Consider the following 26070-nt stretch of genomic DNA (forward strand, 5'->3'; position numbering starts at 1 on the left):
CTTCAGTATTCATTTACAACACATGAAAAATAAATAAATAAATAAATAAATAAATAAATAAATAAATATGTGGTCGACTGGTTAGCACGTCCGCCTCACAGTTCAGAGGTCGTGGGTTCGATCCCGGCTCCGGCCTCCCTGTGTGGAGTTTGCATGTTCTCCCCGTGCCTGCGTGGGTTTTCTCCGGGCACTTCGGTTTCCTCCCACATTCCAAAAACATGCATGGTAAGTTGATTGGATACTCTAAATTGGCCCTTGGTGTGATTGTGAGTGCGGATGTTTGTCTCTGTGTGCCCTGCGATTGGCTGGCAACCAGTTCAGGGTGTCCCCCGCCTACTGCCCAAAGACAGCTGGGATAGGCTCCAGCACGCCCCGCGACACTTATGAGGAGAAGCGGTACAGATAATGGATGGATGGATAAATATGTAAATAAATACATAAATAAATAAACATAGAATTTGAATGTGTTTCCATACATTTGACTGGAGACAGGAGAATGTCTATGTATAGTAGAGTGGAGAGGAGAAATAGAATGGTAGCCCTGCTAAAAACAAAACAAAAAAGCAGCATAGACCAGCATGGTTTTGTTGTGTTTTTGTGCTGGTCTTGCTGGTGTCACCAGCAAGCGCAAAACAGTAGCAAAAGCAAAACAAAACAACCAAGATTCAAACAGTCGATTATTGGGCACCCTGCTCTATCAACTGAGCCAAAGCCACCCAGCAACACGACCAAGCTGTTGTGCTGCTGGCAGCTGGTGACACCAGCAAGACTCCAGCTGGTCACCAGCTATGACCATTTCCTGGCTGGGCCCCAGCGACATGCTGATCCTGCTGGGCTGCTTTGGCTCAGTTTATAGAGAGGGTTGCCCAGAACAGAAGGTGAAGTTGTTCAAATCTTGGCTATTTTGTTTTGCTGCATTTTTTTTTCCTTTCCTGCCCGTTTTCCAATTCTCCTTGTGGCAACACACCTGATTTAAATGATCAGCTCATCAGCTAGCTCTGAAGAAGCTTGATAACGATCATGATCTCTTGAAACAGGTGCGTTGCAGCTGGGATGGATAGAAAACAGGCAGTACACCGGCCCTCGAGGACCGAGTTTGGACACCCCTGATCTAGTGTGTCCTGCATTTTCTGCCTCCCAGTTAGGAGGTTCTGGATTCGAATCCTAGCTCAGACGCTCCGATTTGCATTGCCTCCCCATGCTTGCTTGGGTTATCTTGAGATGGCCTCCTCCTTCGACTAAATTGTCCATAAAGTGTGAAAGTCGTATTTGTAAACATGCCCTGTGATAGACTAGTGACCAATCCAGAGTGTACCCAAAACTCAGTCGGGACAGGCTAAAATTGCCTGTGCGCCAATTGAGGACAAGCCATAAAGAAAATGTATGAATGGGGGCCCCAAATACCTGGTGGCACCCTTGGCAACCTCACCTTTCGACTGTCAGTATAATGGCAGTTCTCAAAATAAAAGGTGAAAGACCAATAAATCCTATATGCCATACGGCCACATTAAAGCTGGTGTAAATGGTGGAACATCACAGTATTTTTAATAGTACAATTAAACTGTGGAATACCTTCATGTGGTAAAAGGTACACGTTTACATTGAAACTTAATACTGACCTATTCATCCCGTTCTATTGGACGAATTCCCATTTTTCCTTTTGACTTGTTAGTTTTCATCACTTGATATTTACATTAGTGGCTGGAGGCAATTTGAAGAGTTAATTATGGTGTCCACATAAATAACAACTAAAAACAGACTTGGCATGTGAAAATGTCTTTGGTAGTATTGATATTGGTAAATACAAAAGGCCTATAGCTAGATAAAAATGTCCAAATTTAAATAATGCTTGCTGGGCTGCCTGTCGAAATAGTTTTGGGTGGATGCCAATGATATGGTCTTAAAGTTGTAATGAGGTGGGATCTCATGACATCATTTTTATGAATGGTATAATATCATGACATATACTGTCATTTGAAGGTCTAACATCTTATGATGATGCATACTTCTAAAGGCGGAAATCTGATTCATCTGTATTGAACGTTTGCGCTGTTGTGCCATGAGTGGCATATTTGTGTCGCGTATCAAACTACGCTTAGAAAAAAGAAAAAGAAAGTAAAGAAAAAGAGTTTCCGGTAAAACCAAACATATTGGGAAGACAATCTTCCTAGTCAAGCAAACCATAATGGGAGATAATGGGCGTGTGTTTTATGTTGAAAGGCAAGACGGAAATGTGTGATTACTCACAACAAATGACTTTATGCCGCTATTCAATTCCGTAAAGTACCGTAGTCACACTCGGGCAGCTGTCATGTGAGGAGCAAACAGGTCACTCAGTTACCGCACTCAAGCCAATTTGTGCCAACACTTGGGGGAAAATATTTGTGAGACAGCGTGGAATAAAGACGGAAGACTCCGACAGGTCGCTGACTTAATGAAATGAGCTCCGCGGTAAGTAGCTGACAGACACCGCACTCTGCGAGTGAGAACACGACTTTAATGCCCAGCAAGAATGTCACTTTGAATATCGCACCTGATGGCAATTCCCTCAGTCAATTCTACTCTTTCTAACAAACCTGTTTAAACGTCAACGTTTTTTTCTGAACACGCTGTAGCTGTATTGCCGCTATTTCTCGCTTGAAGAAGCACAACAGGTGAATGTAAGAAGGCCACGAGCTAAGGTGTAATGTTCATGGATTTAATTCAGGAAAGCCGTAATGTCATAACAAGTTGCTGAAAAGAGGCCGTGAGCACAACCACTGTCGAGAACAACGTCGCAACGACGACCAAGATTCTAAAATTCTACTTTTAATAGCTTCGATTTGCAACTGAAATAAGAAATGGAATTAGATATCGTCATTTGTCGCTGAATTGTGAAAATATGAGATTAATTCCCCTTTGCCCCAAGTATTCCATTATGTATCTTCCGAATCAAATTGTTTTCACAAAGACTGCAGCCATTTGGGGATTTTCATTCCCCGAGGCATAGCTTCTGCTTTGGACAAATACTGTATTTCTGCCCATTACCCCGTGTCAAAACTTACATTGTTGGAAATTCTTCTGTCTCCTAAAATTCTCAAGGAGAGAGCCATCCACTAACTTAAAACCTATTTTCACACAGAGACAGATTTCAGGCAGCCAAGTACATGCCAAAGCAACAGGTGGCGCTACAACTTCGAAATGTTCAAGTGACATGATTCCATTTTTTTTGCTCTAAAATACCAAAATTCAGATATGCGTAAAAACCAACCAAACTAACAAACTAACAATCACTCCTACAATTGGATATTCGCAGATTGGATCAAGCCTCTTCCAAATGTAGAAGAAAATCCCAATTTGATAGTTCAAAAACATCCATCCATTCATATTGCATACAACAAATTGATGGATAACTAGTTGAAATCAGAGGCCAGGAAAAACTATTTAAAATATTATTACATTTATTTTAAAGTGGATTGGTAACAATACATACTTGCAATAGCTCAAGATGTTTAAGAGTGAAGACAATTTGTAATTTGGGTATTTTAGTAAGAAACATGAAGTCGATGCACATAATTTGCTTTTCGCGGGCCACATAAAATGATGTGGTGGGCCAGATCTTGCCCTGGGCCTTGAGTTTGACATCAGTGCTCTACATCACTTACCTGTTGAGGGTAGCTGGGAGCTGCAGTTGACACACATCACAGTCTGACATGGGGCTAAAGGTGAACAGCTACCTTACACTGATCGTCAGTCCATCACAGGGCACATATTGTACAGAGAAGAGACAACCATTCACACTTATTCACTCCATCACTAAGTGGGAACTAAATCTACACTTGCTTTTAGTTTGTGTGTTTTATTTTCTATTCAGACCTAGGGCTACTAGAGCACAAGTATCTGCTTGCCTGGCCTAAAGCCTCTAACTCCGCCCCTGATTGTCAGGATAATAAAAGTCATGCCCAGTGTTGGCACCTCATAAGCTGCTGAAATTGTATATATACGGTATATTATTATAAGTTTGATGTAAACACACAAAACGTGTATCTGTATACATTGTGTTGTTGTCTTGATGGCTCGGCGGTGGCTGCGTTTCGCTGGCCTGACCCTGGAAATAGATTTTCCGTCTGTTTTTGCAGCTTCTCTGCACTTGATGGGTTGTACTTTGTGACGTCACCACATCATGCAATACCCATTCATATTTTGAATCACCGCAAAAACAGTGGCCGAGGCTGGCCACTCGTGAAATGTTACGGCAGAACGCCACTCGCTGTGAGAGGCTGACACAGTTCAATTGATCCCCATCCTGTCCGGCGCCTGTTGTAATGGAAAAGCAAAGGAGGCGGTATGGTGTGGTGTGGTGTGGTGCCCGGCTGAGAGTGAGCTTTATTTTTTTTATTACTATTATGTAATATATTTGTTTTGCTGACAAACCTCTGCTCAACACTTTAGCACATTTAGCAAATGAGTCAAGTGAATATTTACTTTGCAGGTCGGCTTACAGTGTGTGCCCCTACATTTTCTACTTGCACCCCTAAAATTTCAGGTTAGGGGTTACTGTGCTCCAAGTAAAAAAATAAAATGTCTGGTGTCCTGTACATGGGATTAATAAAATGAAATGATGAAAATCTTCTCTGTTGACCACAATAGTTAGGTACTGTCAATGGTGCAGCTCCTGAATTGGGAAACCCTTGCTAAAATAAAATGTCAGACTTGAATAATAAGATAACAACACAACAGAATGAATAAATGAAAACAATTTATTATATGGCCGAAAAGTGTATCACGACATAAGTACCAGTATTTCACATTGATCGATATCAATGATTAGTGAATTTTACAATTTATTTTTACTATTAAGACAAGGACACGGAGAAAAAAGGCTGAATTAAGGTCATTTTATTTTAACATATTATATCTAACCTTTAATAGGGTGAATGCAACTATCCAAAAGTCGTATAACTTGGTCAATGTAAAGATTAAATAAAGCCTTTTTTTAAACATATTGTGCTTCATAAGGCAGGGTGATATCGCTGAAAAATGTTTCACAATGTAAGTATTTCAGATCAGTCAATATTGATTATTATTGATTTTTATTTTGTACCTATTTAAAATAAGAAAAAACAATTAACTGTTTTTGTTTACATTGTAATGTTCAGTTGCTCCTTCAGCACTGCAGCGTGAATGCTTATTTGCGGAAGACGTTAGCCCAAATCAATATTGTTGACAGTTATATGAAACTTCATTCAATGTTCATGCGATGTACTAAGTGTAGCCATCTAATACTCTCTTGGAGTGCATGCATTATAGTTGCAGAGCTGCCAACTGTTCTGGATTGTCCGTATTTTGTTACACAAATCTTGAATGTGATCTTGTTACGGTCGGAACGTGGTGTTCCAGATATTTAAGGAAAATAATCATGGGTCACATTGCCCTAAAAGTTTGAAAACAAGAAAAAATAATTGGTAGATAATTTTTGACAACAGTCTGCTTCCACCGGTGGCTCTGTTGACACAAGTGTCACTATGGACGGTACATGAAGACTAGCAGATTAATCCGAATTTAGCTAGCACTCAGCCCCGATCGCTGCCAGCCTTAATAGATTCATATCAGCGGAAAGTAACAAAGGCAATTACATGAAGTGAAGCTTCATTGTCACATTATATCCAGTAATGTGCAGACTAGGGCTGTGACAAACGATTATTTTTCTCCCGAATAATCTATCGACTATTTTTTCCGATTAGTCCAACAATGATTTTTTTTGACTAATCCAGCAATTTTTGCGTTGACGATTATTAATTTACAAAACCACTTTTGAACACTTTTTAAAAATTCTTTGTTTATTAAAGTAAAAAAATAAACTTTTGAAATTGAATGAACACTCACATCTCTTTTAGGCAAGCATCATAACGTGTGCACATGAATGAGGTATTTCTCTGTCTATGCATTACAGTGAAACAATGTTTGAGCTCATGTTAAACAGCCCAAGTATAAGTGAAAAATTAATAACTCATAAAGTCCAGTGAGGAGCACCCTCAACAAATTCAATGGGCCTCATATTCTGGACAATAATTTTAAGGATACTTTATGTGAGTTGAGATGCTCTTTCTGGCGTGCATTCCTCTTATTTTTTTTTTTTTGCTTTCTGTCATCTTCCAGCAGCACCTGGGTGGGGTCGCTTCAGGTGTTCGTTCATCACTCGGCTTTACAAAGGATACAGGCGAACTCGATTGACTTATCATTGAAATATGTCCATACTTTGGACTTTTTTGTCCGCTTTTTAGCTGTTTCATGGTGCAGCTTTCCTTTTCCCTGCCCTGAACGCACGAACCCGCGCTGCTGCCATTTCTGCTATTCTCCTTTTTTTTTTTTTTTTTCCTCCTTTCTTTTCTGTTGTGCGCACTTGTTTACAACTGCCGGTATGCACGTGTTGACGTATTTACATCAACGACACTCAACGGTATGTGCATGCCGACGTATTTACGTCATCGGTGACGTCGTCTATGTCGACTAGCCAGGACAACCAACAATCAACTGTGTGCTAACGGCAATTTTATTCATCATAGAAAACAACACACTGCACTGTATCGTTACTGTCATAATACTTGTTGGAATACACCGAACGACCACGACTTGGTGAAGCGTAGCTAATGGTGAGTGACATTTTTAATCATTTGTTTTTATTTGGTCCTTGAAGGTATGTTTTCACATGAAAATGGTTTTATTTAAAAAAATAAATAAAAAAAGTGTGTGTGCATTATTTGGAACGTCACTTCAAAGTAAATACTTTAATAATGTTAGATTGATTTATTCTTTGAAGCATTAATATTATTTTGTTCAATACAATGCCTTCATTTTAGTGGAGTTAAAACTGTTATCAATGTAATTGTACTACTACTAATAATTACTAATAATTATCCATCCATCCATCCATTATCTATACCGCTTCTCCTCACAAGGGTCGGGGGCGTGCTGGAGCCTGTCCCAGCGGAAGGCAGGATACATCCTGAACTGGTTGCCAGCCAATCGCAACTAATAATTATGTATATAATAAATATAGTAGTAATGTACAGTAATAACCAAATTTAAAGAAACCAATTTTCTGTATAGTATAGTAACTCAAGTGAGGAAGAGCGGTTAAGAAAATGTATGTATGTATGGACATTTTAATTGTTGTTTTATGTTCTGTCTGTTAGTTTTATTGTACTCCTTTTAATTATGTTGTATGGTGACCTTGAGTTCCCTGAAAGGCACCTACGAATAAAATTAATAATTATTATTATGGATGCATTGATGTTGGAGCACAAATTCCATGTGAAGGAAAAAATAATTTCATATTTAATTTGATATGACTACATTCTCATCTCTACATGGTTGATGCAATAAATACTTTAAATAAATTATGATTTCAGAGTAATGATTATGTTGTGTAATTGAGTTAGCAATTTTTTTTTCCTGTTGTCCTTGTTTTCGAAGTGAATTTCGATAGGTTGGCATCTCTGCAGTTTTCTTAGGGCTTCTTTATTGTTTTAGTGGGCTCATTTTTGCCATAGTCCATTCATATTTTACTTACCTGAGTGTGACTAGACTGAAGCTCGGGGATGGCTAACACAGGAGCTGTAGCGCACTACGTATCCATCTGGAGGTGTTTAACTGGGTTAGTACGCACAACATAATCTTATTGCAAGAGTTGTTGTTGTAGGTGTTTTTTCTTCGTAACCGGAGTTGTCTGCACTCAAAACACGCTTTTGTGCTCAAACTCTCCTCTTACGCGCTTAGTGATGAGACACAAATCTAACGCCACACTGTCGTGTCTGCCTAGAACGCGCAGGTCAGGGTTGGCTTCCTGATTTTTGAAAATAGACAAGTGCATGGATGGAAAAAAATTGGCTTCTGATTATGCTTTGTCCGACTATTATTTGAAGTTTCCCATATATCGTTTATCGCCTACAAAATGTGCGTCCGTCATAGGGGGCTAGACAGACCGGTCTGTCACACAGGTGGAATGCCCAGTTCTGGTCTGTTGTAGTAGCAGGGGCGGAGCACAGGCCCACCCAGATTGACAAACTGCCGACCCATTGGGATTCATGAAAAAAATTGATATTTTTCAATCTTTAATAAATTAAATGATTTTTTAAAATTTGCGTTACCTTGTGTTTTCTATTTTATTGAATATTAGGCATGGCATAATTGTGGTTGTCTAAGGAATATCCAAACTTCATATTTTTCACTTATTTGAATGTGCGATGTGTCGAGACAGGAGGATTGTGCTCAGTGAGAGAAATATTCAGGCCCACCCTGATTTTTCCAGGCCCACCCATTAGCCACGTTCTGGCTCCGCCCCTGTGTAGTAGATAATTATATTGAATTATCACCCAGCCCTAATTTACTGAATGAGATATAGTCTATGCCACTTTTCCTGTATATATGTTTTGTGGCTTAAATTTTCTATTAAGTCTGATTTAATAACTTTAAATGCAGGCTGTGTGTGTCCCCCCCCCAAATAAGTATAAATGCTTTGAAAAATCCCGACATCCATGTGGGTTTGGCACTTAACATTTTTTGTTAATAATAATAATAATAAATCATTTTATTTAGAGGAACCTTTATCCCATACAATATATTACATTGAATAAAAAGTACAATGAAAGAAATGAATTCAAAACTAAAGGAAGAGCCGAGCCAATCTCATTATGTTGAGTAGGCAGTTTGAAACAGGTGTGTTTTTAGTTGTGATTTGAAGTGGGTGACGGAATCTGTTTCCGTGTTGGGGTGGTAGTGAGTTCCAGAGAGGTGGAGCAGAGCCACTGCATGTTCTGCTCGCCAAGTTAACATAACATTTCAAACGTCGAAGTGATAGAAAGGGCAAAACATATTTGACGTTGGTGCTCTGAAAGAAGAAATTGTAACCCTACCAAAACAAAAGTAATTCCAGAAAATTGGAAGGAAAAAAACAAATGATTGATGACTGGAATTTGCTTATGTGCTATGTTGAACTTGATTTGTCCATTTCATCAAAAAGGAAGGAGCTTGTGACTTGGCAAACATTTACCTGACATTTACATGAAGTTAGCTTTAACATCTTGGATCAGGTATTCTTAAAATAAGACATAGATAAGAAATGTGAATGAATGATTAGTTTGTGATTGTGGCCTGGAGAATGCCAGTAATGTACATGTACTGATTTGACATTTTAGCTCAGGCTCTATCATTTTGTTTTACATATTATAAATGAATATGTTTCTCAGTTACAGTAGATGGAGACAAAAATTCAATGAAGCAAATTAATTGTACTAAATGGACCGTGACAAATACTACGCAGTACTATCACTTTGTGGGTTTTCTGGAGTACACACTACGCAAGGTACCTTGAGTTGCGACAGAGTTCCACTCTTACAGATGAAGTCAATTCAAAAATGTTCTTTACAATAATTAGTTCTTGGCGCCCCACTAGTTTAAACATGGCACGTGTTAATAATGCCCCTACACACTGTTCACCTAAGGCAGTGATTCTCAACCAGTGTGCCGTGGCACATTAGCGTGCCGTGAGAGATCATCAGGTGTGCCGCGGGAAGTTATCCAATGTCAATTATTCTGAACAAAAAATGTATATATTTTGTAGGGGTGGGAATCTATGGGTACCTCACGATTCGATCCGATTCAGAGGCCCACGATTCGATTGATTTCCGATTCAGAGGCCTACGATTTGATTCATTTCCGATTCAGAGGCCTACTATTTGATTCAATTCTGATTCCGATGCATCACTGCAATGGCTTGCATTTTATAGTTCATCTAAAACACTGGTACCTCTTTAAAACAATTGCAGAACACAAGGAAGAGCAAGAATTTATATTTCACACTTTGACTTGTGTCAGCACAAATTTTAAAAAGTGCCAATGGCAGCATTTGTTGTAACAAATGTCTGTAACTTCTCCTATAACAAAAAATGTCTAAAAACATATTTAAACTTAATCTGATTTAGCATAACCTGTATTTTAATACTTGAAAGTGCAATAAGCATCATCTGATTGACATTAGTGTGTAATATAGCAATGAACGCTGCTTTTATTTGACCTAATGTAGCATGTGATGTAGTATATTTTCTTTTAAATGATATTGCAATTTGCCCTGCGATTGGTTGTCAACCAGTTGAGGGTGTGCACCGCCTACTGCCCAAAGACAGCTGGGATAGACTCCAGCACCCCCGCCACCCCCGTAAGGATAAAGCGGTATAGATAGATGGATGGATGCATGGATGGTATTGCAATTGATTGGTGACCTTTATTTCACATGTAGTTTATGTTAGGATGTGATATTTTACAGTACAGTAGTGGGCAGTGTCAAACATTGTGTAAAAAAGGACGGTTGACGAAGTGAACCAGAGAGAAGAAAAATCTCCCTGGGTGGAGGAAAAAAAGGACGAGACTGGAGAAAGAAAATGGCGCGCGGTGCTGTAGCAAAGGCTGGTAGAAGTACTGTGTATTTTCTCTGTTAAGAGCAGTACAAGTTAGAGCTCGTTCCACACCTTACTGTGAGTGGTGTAACACTAACATTAAGCCCTAAGAAATTGTCATCAAACAGAACAGCTTTATTATTCAAAATATAAACCACGAGCATATTCTGTAAAAATAAATAACAGACTTAACTGCTAATCTTGCAGAAGGTGTGCATATTATAGTTTTTTGTGTGCGAAAAGAAGTGACCTACAAGCGCTGGTGTTATTGTAGTACGCGACGGGAATTTTATATCGTAGATTCACTGTCTGCATCATGCCGCGAAAGCCCCTTCCTTCCAACAACCGATTCAGGGCATAAATCAGATGCAATGTACTCTGAAATGGATTTTGTAAATATTTCTTTTTTGCTCTTCCGTAGTTTGGTGGAAGAGTTGCTAGGGCACCAGGCAGAGTCGGTCGGTAGTTTATCATCTCTGACGGGTCCGCCTTTTGCCGCACTCAACTCTGTGTGGTAGCGTGTCATGTTTATAGGGTTCCCGAAATATTTTTTATCCTTGTCTTACACTTCATAAAGAAACAAAATGTCTCCAAACCGATGCCTTTAAAGAGGATTGCGCCGCTCGCGTGGGGTTTCGCTTGTTCCGCCATCTTGTCACGTAAGCCTCGGCACAGACGTCTGGCGTACAAACGCACGTAATCGCTTGCACATCTTTTTATTTTTTTACATTTTTTATTTATACTTTAAGCATCGATTATTAATACCTCTGAATCGATGCAGAATCTTTTTAATATAACGAACGATGCATCGAAAAAACTATTATCGTTCGCACCTAATATTTTGTAATAAGAAACTGTTTTTGATCATTAACTATGCCAACTCCGTGGAATAACAGGGAAAACAATCAAAAGCCACTAGATGAAAAAAGATACATAATTAACTTGTACATCCACGTTTTGTGCATTGTTTTGCTCAGTGGTGTGCCGTGAGATTTTTTTCCCCCGTTTGAAACATGTGCCTTGACTCACTAAAGGTTGGGAAACACTGACCTAAGGGATGGTGATGCACTTTTAAGGTTACATCTGATTGGTCAAAGTCAGATAAACGCATACAATTCCACATGAAACTTGTTACACTTCTTTGCCGTACGCATATTGCGAGGGCCATTTTCGCGATGGCACAATTTTTTCGATATACAGTACTGTATTGTGCAGCCCTAGTTGGAACGTACCATAGTCTATCAAATTCCAGGAACTATTTGTATGGCACACACTTCTAGGCCCTTAGTATAAAACAAAAAAAAGAAAAGCAGTGAGTGCGGCTGTAAGAGAGCGTACCCGCTCGTGCCGTGAGGCGACGTATTGTGACGTTGGTGCGCTAGTTCATTTTGCGCCATTTCTAACCTCGAAGCGTCTTAGTATATCAGTGCTGTTGTAAACCGACAATCACCTGTAATTAATGATACTGTGGATGTATACTGTAGAAAAGAATGTCATGTGGCGAAATGCATGTAGCTTGTACAATTGCAAATATGCTATTGGTCAAGCTGTAGTTTAAGAATCTGGCTGTACTTATCAAAAGTAATGTCTGTGCATAGTATTGGGGAAGTACTTATTTGTGTCTACTGTCTATAGTATTTGTTGGAGTTCCATTCGTTTCCGTACCGTATATGGTTTTCCCACCCTGCTTTGCATTACAAAGTTATGACGGTGTCTGGGTAATATTAGAGTAGTGTGAGGAATTACTGGAATTAAAAAATTATGTTTTTATTGTCACACTGTTGCAGTTGACACCAAAGATGTTAATATCACATTTCATCTGAGTCTTTCCTCATTTATCTTTGTGTCATTAAGTGTATTGGGCCACGAAAACAAGCCATTATGGCACACTCTGTTAGTTCCTGGAATGAGTGGTTGACTTATATGGGGGTGACGCTGCACATATCAGCTTTGGGGGAGTGACCAGGCGACAAAAATACACCAGGGAGCTAAGTGTTGTTGGCTGCCAACATGGGCTCCTGTCAGATGAGAAAGGCCAAGTTGAGCTGCAGTATGTCAGATAATCTTTTCATTGGTTGACTTGAGAACTGGACTCTGAAATGAAATTGAATAGTTTTCAACCATACTTGGTTAAATGCCCACATACAAAACAAGAATAAAGTAAGAAAAAAAAAAAGGGCCGGTGGTAAATCCTCATATTTTTGTTACTCAGGTATTTTAGATTTTTTTTTTTTTTTTCGACATGAACAGTAGCATCTCAGAGCAGGCTACCTGTTCAATGTTAAAAGTACTCACATCTTAACCCCTAATCTAAAAAATGACTTATTTCATCAATAACCAATAATTTATTTAAACTTGATTTATTGAATTCTCTGCAATTGGCTGGCAACCAGTTCAGGGTTTACCCTGCCTGCTGCCCAAAGACAGTTGGGATAGGCTCCAGCATACCCGCGACCCTCGTAAGGATAAGCGGTCCGAATAATGGATGGATTATTAAATTCTTTTGTTACATTTGGGAGCTCATCCTTGCCTCCCACAAAGATACATTTTGAATACATTTCGTTGATCAAAAAAAAAAAAAAGTCATGTTCCGTTGATTCCAGCTTTGGATTTTGGAGAGGTGCGCTTGTGAACCGGTTCTCTGTGTTGTGTTCGGTGTGATGGTCAAGTAGTCTCAAACTGGGTCTCACACGGTGTTTTATTTGTCGACCTGTGTACATGTAATGACACTTGAGACTGGTGTGCAACTCCTACAGCCCTGCTGGCTCCCCTGGACATCACAAACGACGTAAATAAAGTGCGTGCTAGTCGGACAACGACTCCAAATGTCTCCCCGTGAGTACAACAGATGCCCCAAATCGCCCAGAGTAACTCCAATAAAAGCACTAATGACCACAGCACAACCCATTTGTCGGAACACCGAGCTCTACCATGTCAAGTAGTGCGGCTGTTGGGAGAAAGCGACGCATGTGTCTTAACTCGGCCACATCAAGTACGAGAGTGACCGGGCTCGCGCACGCAGCGTGACGTCACCACGCGATCGCTCCCAGCAGCGCGCAGACCAGCTCATGTCATTAATGCACAGGTATAAACAGTAACAAAATAAAGAAAATATACATTCAATCCGAACAGCGACACAAGTGTTTTGGTGAAATTAATAGTATATTGTAACCTGTTACATGCGGCAAAGTAGCTGCGACTTGTTTTTTTTTTTTTGTTGTTGGCTTTTTTTTTTTTTTTTTTTTTTTTTTTTGGAGGGGGGATTCATTTATTTATTTTTTAAATATTTTTATTAAATCCTTTTAAACTTCTCGGGTGGCCGTCCGTTTACCTGGGCAACCCGCCCAAGTATTAACATGGTGTGGGAAACACTGGATTCTGCCGAGCCTCCTTTTCCTTGATTTTATGATGGGTACCCTTTTATACTGTACTATGGAAGTGCGGGGTATTGTGTCACAACAACTGCTAACATGTTTCTGGGCTTAATCCAGCTTCTACCATCTTTAGTGTGGGGCGTTAATGCTATGAGGATTAGGAGTTTGATTTAAGGACTTGCATGCAACAGTCAAAGCTGCCTCAGTACTTGCAAACATATGACACTCAGAACACTTTGTGTTCAATGAGGCTGCGGTATATCACAACTCAATAATTTGGATTTAATATACTTAATGTGTTGTACAGGGGTTAAAGTTTTCAAATGCAGGAAGTCCTCAATTTACGAACGAGTTCCATTCCTACACTGGCGAAGTAACCCGTAATTTCTGCATGTCGCATTTCACCATTAGTCAAACTTTACGTCAAACTACTATCTACTATACTATAAAATATATCTAATATACAAGTAGAAAAAAATGAAAATGCATTAAAATAAAAACATAAGATGCTGTACTTAGCATTACTGCTGGAAGGTGGATGGAGAGGAGGGCGAAAAAGGCAAAGATACTGCCGGCGCGCAAACAGACACCATCGAGACACACTGCGCATGGTCAACCGCAAGAAATGCTGGTCTATGTAGTACAGGAAGTGCTTGTATGCGGAAGTGCGGTATTTGGAGCGCAACCCACCGCAAATACACAAGCAGAGGTAAACAAGATCAGAGACGCAGCACAAAAGCACGCCTTTGGAGCGAGGAGAAAACTGACTGCTTCATTCCTGTGGTGAGTGACATGAATATCAAGTGTTTCATTGACAGTTGAAAGTAACAAGCGGAAAAGATGTCCATTTCAGTCATGGTGCCATGCGTCGCCGTTCACAGCGGGTTATTCAAATGCCAGAGCAACTCTGTCCGCCTATTCATGTTAACGGGTTATTCAAAAAGTTTCCGAAATCTGAATTTTGACCTTAACCCGAATATTGACTGCATGTGAACGTAGTGACTATGGTGCTAGGGACAAAATGGCGGAAGAGGCACGGGCGGTGTAAAATCTAAACGTCTTAGGTCACGTATGTCGTAATTCGAGGACTTCATGAACTCACATAAGGAGTTAAAAAATCAACACAAGATCACCAGTTTTAGGACCTACACGTAGCTACCCGTTTAGGGGTGATAGTGGCTTTTCCTCATGGGAGTACCCGGAGAAAACCCAACCAGGCACGGGGAGAACATGCAAGCTCAACACAGGGAGGCCCGGGCTGGGATCGAATCCACGACCTCTGAACTGTGAGACGGACGTGCTAACCAGTCGACCTGTAAAAATACATATTTAAAAAAAAAACTGAGGCATGTTTCCACGGTTTTGTGCCCTTTGATATTTATTCAAGGGTCATGATGGAAAAGTGCATAAACTGTTCTAGTAACTGTTCCTGATAGACAGGAGTGCAATAAATACAGTAAAACTCTATTCACAAAGATCAACTTTAAGAACCTCAAATGTTCCAAAATGATGTTATAGAACCTGCAAAACATAACATACATTATCGATACTTGGTATCTGCATAAAAAACAGCGCGCTACGATATTTTTTCCCCAGCCCTACTAGGTGATAACAGAACGTGACAAACCAAGCCAGGAAACAATACATATTACAATGCTTGCCCGCTCTGCCATGGACAGCCTGAGATGGGGGGTGGTGATGGGGGGTGGTGGTGGGGGGGGTGAGAGCTCTCCCTCGGGGGACTGGATTCTTGACCGCTAGTGGAAGAGAATCTTTATATTATGTTCGTCTGGAGCTGTGTTGATATTATCTGAGCCTGCCACACTCAATACGAGCAAAACTCTTAAATGCCCGATTTTTTTCTTTCTTTCTTTAAAAAAAAAAAAAAAAAAATATTTTATGTATGTGTCTGCTTTAGATATAAACTCTAAAGATTAGGAAAAAAACTTGTGTACCTGGCCTAAGGGAACTGGGAACGGTTACAACACACGTTATCTATAATTCAACATGAATCACCCACTCCACTTTGCAAACCCCTCCCACCTTACAAAGCTGTAGCTGATGAAGGGCGTGCATTTTGTTACAGGGCTTTTATCTAGATGCGAGGCATGGGTGTGTCATCCTCCACTGTGGTGGCCCATTCGGATGTGGCTCATAGATAGTTACTCAGTTTCGCCTGATACCTCTGAGCGCTACGGCTATAAGTAGTTTGTCTTTAGATTCAACGGCCAAGAAGCGCATCATTTCTTAATGTCACCTTTGCTTTCTCCCAATATAGTGAAATCATTCAAAAGGTCTTAAAATGAAGTATATTGTTTTATAATATACTACTTGTGCTGATTAATGAGGTAGTAAATATAGCCATTTACAATTGAAACATTTTTATAAACAGTCATTGTTACATTAGACACTGTAGGCAGGCAAGGCAGCTTTATGTATTTTTGTAGTTAGTTAGTTATTCATATTTCATACACATGGTAACTCAGCTGTAGTTACAAAATAACAAAGGCAAACATTTAAATTAAAAAAAACAGAAGAATTGTAAGAATAAGAAGACATTCAAAAGCAAAGCAAAGACATTAAAAGTAGTGTACTGTATACACATGTATTAACATTTCATCACTAAATGAGTATTTTTCAGCGTTTGCGAACAAAATGTGAATGTAATTGTTAATCAGTGGAAATCTTAGACCGGCTTGTTATTATTTTTGGCTTTTTATGGGATGCTGACATAAGCAGCAACTGCGAACCAGCCATTCCTAATTGGGGCTTACAAATTATCAGGGAAAATTCCCCTTTTCCATCCACCGTGCAGTGCACTGTATGGGGCTTGCAGTCTTAATTATACAGTACACAGAACAGGCCAGACAGTTCACCAAATGTCAGTGACAGGACAGGACACCAAATAGTCACTTAGAAACACCACTCACATGTACGCTAAAGGGGATTGTTCACATAATGTACCTGCCACAACATTAGAGGGAGGCTACATGCAGACTGAACCTCCAAAATAAAAGCAAACATTTTCAAAGCCAAGCATCACTTGTGTGCTGTGTTTTGGTTTTCCATGTACAGTACAGATATTTTTCTAATTGTACTGATATGAATCATACAATATTTAAAATGCTGCAGTAATTGAGGCGTCTTGAGTCTGGAACTTGGTGCTGCTGTTTCTCAAAACATTCTTTGACCTTGTTTGGCAATGTTTTATCTTGGAGTTGATATATTGAGTGTCGTTGATGGACTCCATATTGTCTGGAAATGGTCTTCTTACATTTCCCAGAATTTTTGGCAGCAACAGCAATTGCTAGTGGCACTTGCCTCTTCTGCCAAATTACCCAGCAAGATTCAACTCTGTACCAGCGATTTCTGAGACGGTGCTAACCTGATCAAACACAGGGAAATGCACAATTAGCAAAGGGTGCACGTGACGTAAGAAAAAACCCCCCCACATCTTTCGAAATGAATGCTTCCAGTGCCATCAGCTGCTCAAATATTAATGACATGCAATAAACTCACAAGGGAAATCAACCCAAACACATTTTTTTCAAGAATATGTTCCCAGAAGGCCCACTAGTTGAAACAAGGCATTCTGTTTAATATTGTGTTTGTGGAATGTGAGTTAAGCAGCAAAATCCACTCCTTTTTAGCCATCTCAGGAGGGCGGCCATTTTGTCACTTCTGTCGACTGAAAATGACTTCACAACTGCTCAGGTAACGAACAATCACGGCTCGGCTTCAGAAAACAGGTCAGCCATGATTGGTCGTTACCTGAGCACTAAGCAGTTGTGATGTCATTTATAGTCGACAGAAGTGACAAAATGGCTGCCCTTACAGAAGACTAAAAAGGAGTGGATTTTGCTGCTTAACTCACATTCCACAAACTAAATAAATAAGCCAGCAACACCTTTTTGAAGCCGGCTCTGATTCACATATTCAGGTTTGATGTCATGGCGCCGGTCGAGAGATGACAAATTGTCATGTTCCCGTTATATTTCACTCTGCATTTGCAAAGGCAATACACGGCAACCGTCAAGACTATTTCCTTTCTAGTGAAATCCAAAGTGTTTCCATAGAAACTAACATGTTCCTTCATCTTTTAAATCTCTTCCTTGCCGCCATGATCTATGTTTATCTATTATGATCTATGTTGCGTGCTTGACATAAATCCTGGCGCCGAACCGCAGATGTGTGCGAGTGAAAAACGAATAATAGTTCAGTCTATTCTTGCACTTGTCTATTTCTTGTGCACTTACGAGGTGCAGCTTTTCTGCGTATATGCTTCTGACTAAGCCACTATGCGTAACACTCATCAACACACGCTCTAGCACAAACGTCCAAAGAGCAATCAAAGAGCAAAAACACTTATTTCCACAACACATTGTTCTCTGCCTTGTTGTTGATTTTTGTTGTTTTGTTAGTTTTTTTTTGTTTGTTTTGTTTTTCAATACAGCTTTCACAGGTCACGGTCGTTCCCATGACCAGCCTATGTGTATCAATGTTTTCATTATGAGCTTCTCTTGACTTAATAGGTCAGTGGAAATTTCAGTACAGTATATCTTAGAGTCAGAAGCACAATTAGACAGATGGTGCAATGTGGGACTTAAGAATTTGATTTCAAAACAGATTGTCTGCACTTAAAGTGGAAGTCAACGTAAACATTTTTTTTTTTTCAAGAATATGTTCTATGCAAGCCCACTAGTTGAAACAGGGCATTCTGATAAATATTGCGTTTATGGAATAAGTGTTAATCCACTCGTTTTTAGCCATCTTGCTGCTTAATTTATATTCCACAAACGCAGAATGAATCAGAAGGCCGTGTTTCAACTAGTGGGCCTGCTGGGAACATATTCTTGAAAAAAAAAAAAAAATGTTTTGGTTGACTTCGACTTTAAGGAAATGTGCAAACGATCAAATTTTCATTTTGCGCGACAAACTTCGTAAGATGTTATGGTCGATGCCCTCTACTGGTATTGAAAACTGAACTAATTTGAATGACTTCATTTTTGGTGTTAGACTGTTTGCCCAATGTGAACCATGCTCTTCTACAGGAGAGCACATTGATGTTTGTTTTTCCATGATAAGGCAAATTTTCTATAAAGTGAGAAAGTTGCTACTCTTCCTAGGAGTGGATGTCCTCTAAAGATAACTGCAAGAGCACTCTGCAGAATTCTCAATGAGCTGCAGAAAAATACCCTAAGTGTCAGCAAAACTTAAAGATCTCCGCCTGACTTTATCAGCTTTCTTGTGCTTGCTTTTTCTAAACATTTTAACACAGTAGATCCTTGAAGTTATGATGAATATAATTTCAAGGTTATTTTGATTCAATATTTTAATTTGCTAAACGGCTAGTAGGTCATGTGTTACAGACTGAAATTGAATAGCAGATGAGGGTTCTGCTTTTGAACCAAGTGTGATTTTTGTGAGTCTTTGTTCCCTACCTATTACCTAACCTATCCAGTCACACGCACACACAAACATAATCCTATCAGGCATTCAGTGGAGCAGCCAAGTGGGAGAGAAATATGTGTTGTCGAAAAAAATTATCCACTTAATAATGTTCGAATGCTGTTGGCTTGCTGTTGGCTGTAAGTGTACATGCAAGGAGGGACGGTACTGTATGTTCAAAGCAAACATGACACATGTTTAGCAAGGCGGCACATTGATGTCGGGAGGCTATTTTCAGTGCAAGTAAGCATGCTATCTTTCTCTAGGAACTGTACCACACAGTAGGCCAGTTACTGCCTTTGGAATGTAACCTTTCCTTTCCCCAGGTTTACTGTTTTCCATTTAAATTTGAAGGCACAAATTGCCCAGTAGCTGGTGCATTTGGGTCCGTAGTTTTAACCCTCATTGTGATTGTCACACTTCTCCAAATTTTCGGTCTTATGTAAATGTTTTATTTTAACTTTGTAATTGCTGCTCAAAATCTCTGCAACCTTTTTGAAAGTTATGCTGTATGTATGTATGTATGTATGTATGTGTATATATATATATATATATATATATATATATATTTTTTTTTTTTTTTTTAATCATTTTTGCTGTAACAATTTAACAACATTTAAATAGCTCCAATTTATTTTATTTCATTCTTAACTGATCAACACTTGTTTGGCAAGTTCAGCACACATACAATACACAATCATGGTGGACTTTGTGCACCAAAAACTCATTGCAACTATTTTTATTCCTTCAGTCATTTATTTTATATCCTATTTTACAGTCAGTAGCCACATATATTGCCATCACCTCAAACATGTAAGCCATTTAGAGTATGGATTTGGTATGTACTGTATTACTTTTGTGTTCTGTACTACTGTATATCATACAAGTTGCTTGTAAAAACATCCTCCCTATGGATATACAGATTGTTGCTTTCCCCAAGGAGGTTATCTTGTCATCAGCGTCACTACTTGCTTTAAGACAGCAACATCCTGACTTCAGTCCCTATATACAGTAAAATATGAGAAAGAAAGACCTTTCAATTCATATAATTCCTTAAACTATTCTTTATGACTACTCAGCTGAGTGAGATTGGTGCAACCAACCTGTCAAGATGGGGGTTTGATCAGAGACTTCCTCTTCTTCATTGGTTTACATGTCTCCAGTTGTAATCCGACCCTTTCAGGATTAGTTTAATAACCCCACTGGCATGTTCCTGGCATGGATTCTGCTCCCCCTGCAGAACGCAGCTCAGTAAATGACACCAGCAGCCAAAGAGTGGCAGCGCTTAAATTGGCTGTGTGCACACTGTACAATTCTTTTGTACAGAATTGCAATTAATATTCTCACCCCAGATATTTTGGCATTGCTTGAGTAATAATAAACATTTTGTCAGTGAATATTCTTTTATTCTTCCTTTCCTTCCTTCCTTTATTTCCTTCTCTTCCAGAACCAGTTATGCATGGCGACATTTTAGGACAGAGTTCTAAAAGGAGTCAAAAGGAGAAGGGAGCCATTGGTAACAATCAAACAGGATGGGTGAGACAGAGGATGAGCGCACAGCGAAGGCAAGCCAGCTCTTTGAGAACTTTGTCCAGATGTCCACATGTAAAGGGACTCTGCAGGCCTTCAGTATCCTCTGCAGGCAGCTGGAGCTAGATCCAATGGACTACAGCAACTTCTACAGCTCACTGAAAACAGCAGTCAACTCCTGGAAAGTCAAAGCTCTGTGGACCAAATTAGACAAGAGGGCACAGCAAAAAGTCTACAGCCAGAATAAAGCCTGTCAAGGAACTAAGGTAAGAGACATAAAGTTGCTCACAGAACTATAATTCTCAGTGTATAGGTTTAAGGTTAGCCACAACGTTAGGTACACATACACAATATGATACTATATACAGGGGTGCACATAAGCAGGGTACCGGTATGCATGAGCTCTGGAAATTGAATATTGCACTGCGGTTCAAGTCCGTCACTACACTTTTGTTCACTAAGAATATCAGGCCAGCATCAATTTGAAGTCAAGTCAGCCGCCACGATTGATTCCGAGGGCCAACTTCAAAATATAAGCTTATCAAGGCCTTCATATCCATCTCCAGTATTACTTTTTTGCTTTTATTTTGAAGTTGTCCCTCGCAGCGCGTTGCATAGTGGTAGTCCATGAGCACCGGTTGTAGGGCTGTGCAATTAATCAAAATTCAATTACATTAACGAATATTACACTCCACAATTACAAAATTGGCATAATCATAAAAAACGATTATCATTCACTTATATCCATAGCACTGGGAATTTACACAAGGGAATCATACTTGAATTTATACATTTGCGCCTTTTTTAAACTGAAACTAATTTCATAAATTTTGTTTGGTCCAAAAGGAACTTACTTACTTATTTGTCTTTATATTTTATACGTTCAAACATTTTCTTTTGTACCAAAAAATAAATGATCATTTTGAATAATCGTGATGTCAATTATTACCAAAATAATCATGATTAATATTATTTTTATAATCGAGCAGCCCTAAACTGTTGTGGCGGCTGGCTTGACTAAACTGGCTCCCTGCTAATGTGCCAGCTACATTCGTCGTGAGACAGTAGTCAAACATCACAGGAGGTTTGCCGTCGAGTTTCTCTGTGTCGCTGTGCAGCGGCTTTGACCGTCCATCAAAATGTGTCCTTGCGCCAGTGCTTCTCAATTACTTTATTACGTCCCCTTTAGGAAAAAAACTATTTAGCGCTCCCCAACTCACGGCTGTGACTATAATATAGTATCCTTTTTCCATGAAGTCGTTCTAAGTGCACCTCTGCATAAAACTGTATTTATTTGTTTGCTTTAAAGCAGCCATCTCCAGAGTCTGGCCCGAGGGCCAAATGCGGCCCGTGATCAAATTTTATCTGGCCCGCACCCTCTGTCATAGAATTAATAACGTCTGGCCCGTAGCCCCGTTGACAAGCGTATAAAATACACTCTAAATGGAATTAGTGTCACCCTTTCCGGGCAGTTTCTAAAATGGCAACAATGAATAAAACATAGAAAGTTGACAGCAAGGGCCGACAATTTACGAAAAGGTGAAAATTGGACTATTTTTCACTGAAATACGCAATAATTGTGTCTGCCTCATTTGCAAGGAGACTGTTACCCATTTCCCAGTTTTTAAATGTAATCGTTCACTGAACGTTTATTTTCAACAATATGCCATGTTTCAAATTAACCCTGGCTTGTACTGGTGAATATGATATATATGCATATCTTACATATTTCCCTGTCATAGAATTAAAATGTTAAGAGAACATTTAATTGCCAGTTGTTATTGATGTTTGAAATGTAATTCGCACTGGTGAATAATATTACTTATATCCCTTTTAAATCTAAATCTTAAATCGTTTTGTTTATTTTTATTTTATTCATTTTATTATTTATTCATTTATTTGCCAGTTCTATGTCATGTTTCAAATGGACCAAAAGACATGTTTAAGAATCTCAAAATTTGAATTCAGAAATTGAAAAAAGAAAAGACTGGTTTGCTAGAATGTACTTGGATTTATTGTTGTTCCATGTAAAACAGAATGTCAGGTAAATGGTCGGCCCCGCACCTCACCAAATCTGGCCCTCTTTGCAAAATGTTTGGACAACCCTGTAGTGAATGGTAAGTTCTCGACGCCAATTGGATGTCACCAGTGCTACGCCGCCGAAGATGATCTGACTGTCCTAAAATAGTGGTGACGAACTGTAATTTAGCGATGACAGAAGCGCTGTTAAAGTAACGATGACAGAGCGACCGACTGACAATTAGTTTTGGTTCGGCTTGACATACTGATGGACTTACGATGACGGACCGGTGTCCTGGCTGCTGGTGAATGACGGACCGACAAAATCTATTTACCTGCCCAACTATGATCATTATTTCATTTCATTATATTGTAAAGTTACACATTTTTTTAAAGTGATTTATATTATTCTAGATGTATGTTAATGCATTTTATACAATGGTTACATGTTCGCAACATTTTTATAAATTGGTTTCAGTCTTCATTCGTTCATTGAACTCCAGCAAATGTATTCTTTGGTTATTCTGGTTTGGTTGAGCTATAATTACAGTAGAGGAGTAGATATTTCTCTGCATGTCCAAGTACTTCCACAGTACAAGTATACATATAAATGATATCACTAGCACAACTTGTCTCCCCCTTTTAGCAGTTCCTGTTCTCCTCTCTAACCCTGTTTAGTGTCTGATAATTGGTGGTGGGCCTTGTGGTCTGCGGACAGCTATCGAACTGGCCCTGCTGGGTTGTAAGGTGGTGGTGATTGAAAAGAGGGACACCTTCTCCAGGAACAATGTGCTTCATCTGTGGCCCTTCACCATTGAAGACCTCAGAGGCCTCGGGGCCAAGAAGTTCTACGGCAAATTCTGTGCGGGCTCCATCGATCATATCAGTGAGTAAATTTGCAGGACAAACGGTTGTTAAATAATTTATATATATAATTAATAATTACAGAAAATAATTTATATAATATATTTATATAATAATCAACCATGGAATATCTCATGTTTCTCAGTGCCCAGGCAAACAAGGGAGTCAACTTTTTATTTACCACACATTATTTAATTAGCTTCACATTTTCTGTGAAGAATTAGGAATTATTTCTAGTTTTCGAAAAATATTTTTGTCATGCATCAAATTTCCAGCCATGTTCAGGGCTTTAGGGTGATGTTAGGTACTTTGTTCCCTGTCTGCTCTGGCCAACTGTGGCTCACCAGTTTCTGAAGCTGAGCCATGATTGGTCCTTATCTGAGCTCTGAGCAACTGTGATGTCATTTTCAGTTGACAGCAAGTGGCAAAATGGCCGCTCCCTGAGATGGACAAAAACAGGTGGATTTTACAACTTAACTAATATTCCACTAATGCAATATTAATCAGAATGCCATGTTTCGACCAGTGGGCCTACATAGAACATATTCTTGTAAAGAAAATGTTTGGGTTGACTTTCCCTTTAACTGCAAAACACAAAAACAAAAAAATGAACACAACAGCAAATTTAAAAAAAAAAAAAAAAAAAACATAAAAAACAAATAACTGAACACAACAGAAAACAAAAACAAAAAAAAATGAAACAGCAAATGAAACAAAAACAAAAACAAATAACTGAAGACAACAGCAAATAATAACACAAACACAACAGAAAAACCAAAATTCACCTTCAACAAATGACAAACCACGACATTGGTGTTTTGGTTGTGCTACTTTTTATTTTTTGCTTGTTCTCGTATTTTTTTGTGTGTTTATTCCCCCCCCCATTTGCTTTTGCATTCAGTTTTCTGTTTGTGCTTTGCACTTGACAACGAATGGGCAATAGTGTCTCCATAAGTGTTTACTGTACATCTCTTCCAGGTATCCGTCAGCTCCAGTTGATGCTGCTTAAAATTTGTCTCATTCTTGGGATTGAGGTTCATGTCAACGTGGAATTTATCAAACTTGTGGAGCCACCAGAAGAACAGACTGATGACAGTAAGTTGCTTAATCATGATTAAAGCTAACTCTGTTTTTAATAATAGTTTTTTTCTTCCAATTACCATGGATCCATGCCATTTGAGAATAAGCATAAATCGACATAAGACTGACACCCCTGGAGGGCGCGAGCGATTAAAATAACAAAAATATTGAAACCTTTTTTTTCTTTTCAATCCACATACGGTGTTACAAACAGCAGGTGTTGAATCACAAGTATGCGGGGGTCCACTGTAATAATGTTATGGTCAGGGGTGCACATAACTGGTATGCAGGTACCCATGCGGAACAGAAATCACTGATGCGTCCCCGTCATTTGCGTCACAACGCGCATTTGCTTACCTGTACACACTAATGCTGCAGTGCCACAAATCATCTTTGATTGGTAAGGATCAAGCATCGGTTCAGGATGGGCACGATCCGCAGAATGGTTGGTGAAAAAAACTGTGCGCGTTCACAATAAGGCAACGTGATTAGTCCGCATTCAGTAATGTATATTATCATATTCAGTCGCTAATTTATTACACAAAAAAAACCGCTGGTTAATTACGCTGTCATTATATGATACGGCACAAGTCTCCGGCGTTAGTGGGTAGCAGCTGTTATCATTAGCTGGTAGTTCAACAGCTGCTGCTTTTTTTTAAACTTCTTTTTCAATATTGTGGACCTAGATTACTTTGTAATGTGCTCTCCATGTTTTAAGAAAGGTGCCTTAAATTACACTTCAAGTCTTTTTCATTATGAAAAAAAAATTAAATAAAAATAAAACTTTGTGTTCATTTAATTTGTAACAACACTTTTGCCTAATAATTGTTAAAACATTCAGCTGAAAATGTCTGGTAGGATGTATACACTGTACCACTTACAAAATTGCATTAAATTATGTTCTTAAATCCTAAACGGACATATTAGACATTAGGATTTTTTTTTTATGGGTAAGAGTGTTCTATAAAATAAATGAAGACAAAGTTCTATTTAGCTTTTTTTTTTTTTTTGCGTTCATACAAAAAACGATCTGATCTGTGACTCAAAATCCGTGACCGATTCAAACCGTGATTTATGTGATCCGTTGGACTAATAGTGAGTACCAAAGACAATCTCCTGGTACTCATGAGTACCGTATGAAAAAAATTATGTGCGCCCCTGGTTATGGTTGTTGACCAATCCCACCTCAGTCACAAATCTCAGGATTCAGTGTTTTCAGTTGTTCCTGACTCAAATCATAAATTTGTCACTTAAACAGTATCTCATTAAAGAGTTTCCATACTCCATCAGCTGCTGCACACTCTGAACTCAACTGAAAGGCA

General features: G+C 39.1%; 1 protein-coding gene across 4 annotated transcripts in view; it reads left to right on the forward strand.

Moving 5' to 3' along the window:
- The first annotated feature begins 2257 nt into the window (after nt 1-2257).
- The window catches only part of LOC147148272 (F-actin-monooxygenase mical2b-like), a 74500-nt gene continuing 50687 nt past the window's right edge, over nt 2258-26070 (forward strand). For all 4 annotated transcript variants that reach the window (XM_086027992.1, XM_086027989.1, XM_086027990.1 and 1 more), the window contains exons 1-4: nt 2258-2451; nt 20703-21051; nt 23483-23690; nt 24647-24763. In XM_086027992.1, the coding sequence (XP_085884118.1) occupies nt 20788-21051; nt 23483-23690; nt 24647-24763 (589 nt within the window). In that variant the 5' untranslated portion in view covers nt 2258-2451; nt 20703-20787. The remainder of the gene's footprint in view (nt 2452-20702; nt 21052-23482; nt 23691-24646; nt 24764-26070) is intronic.

This window comes from Filicampus tigris, chromosome 4 (assembly GCF_054856515.1).
Source record: "Filicampus tigris isolate MCC_2025a chromosome 4, RoL_Ftig_1.0, whole genome shotgun sequence".
NCBI classification, from domain to species: Eukaryota; Metazoa; Chordata; class Actinopteri; order Syngnathiformes; family Syngnathidae; genus Filicampus; species Filicampus tigris.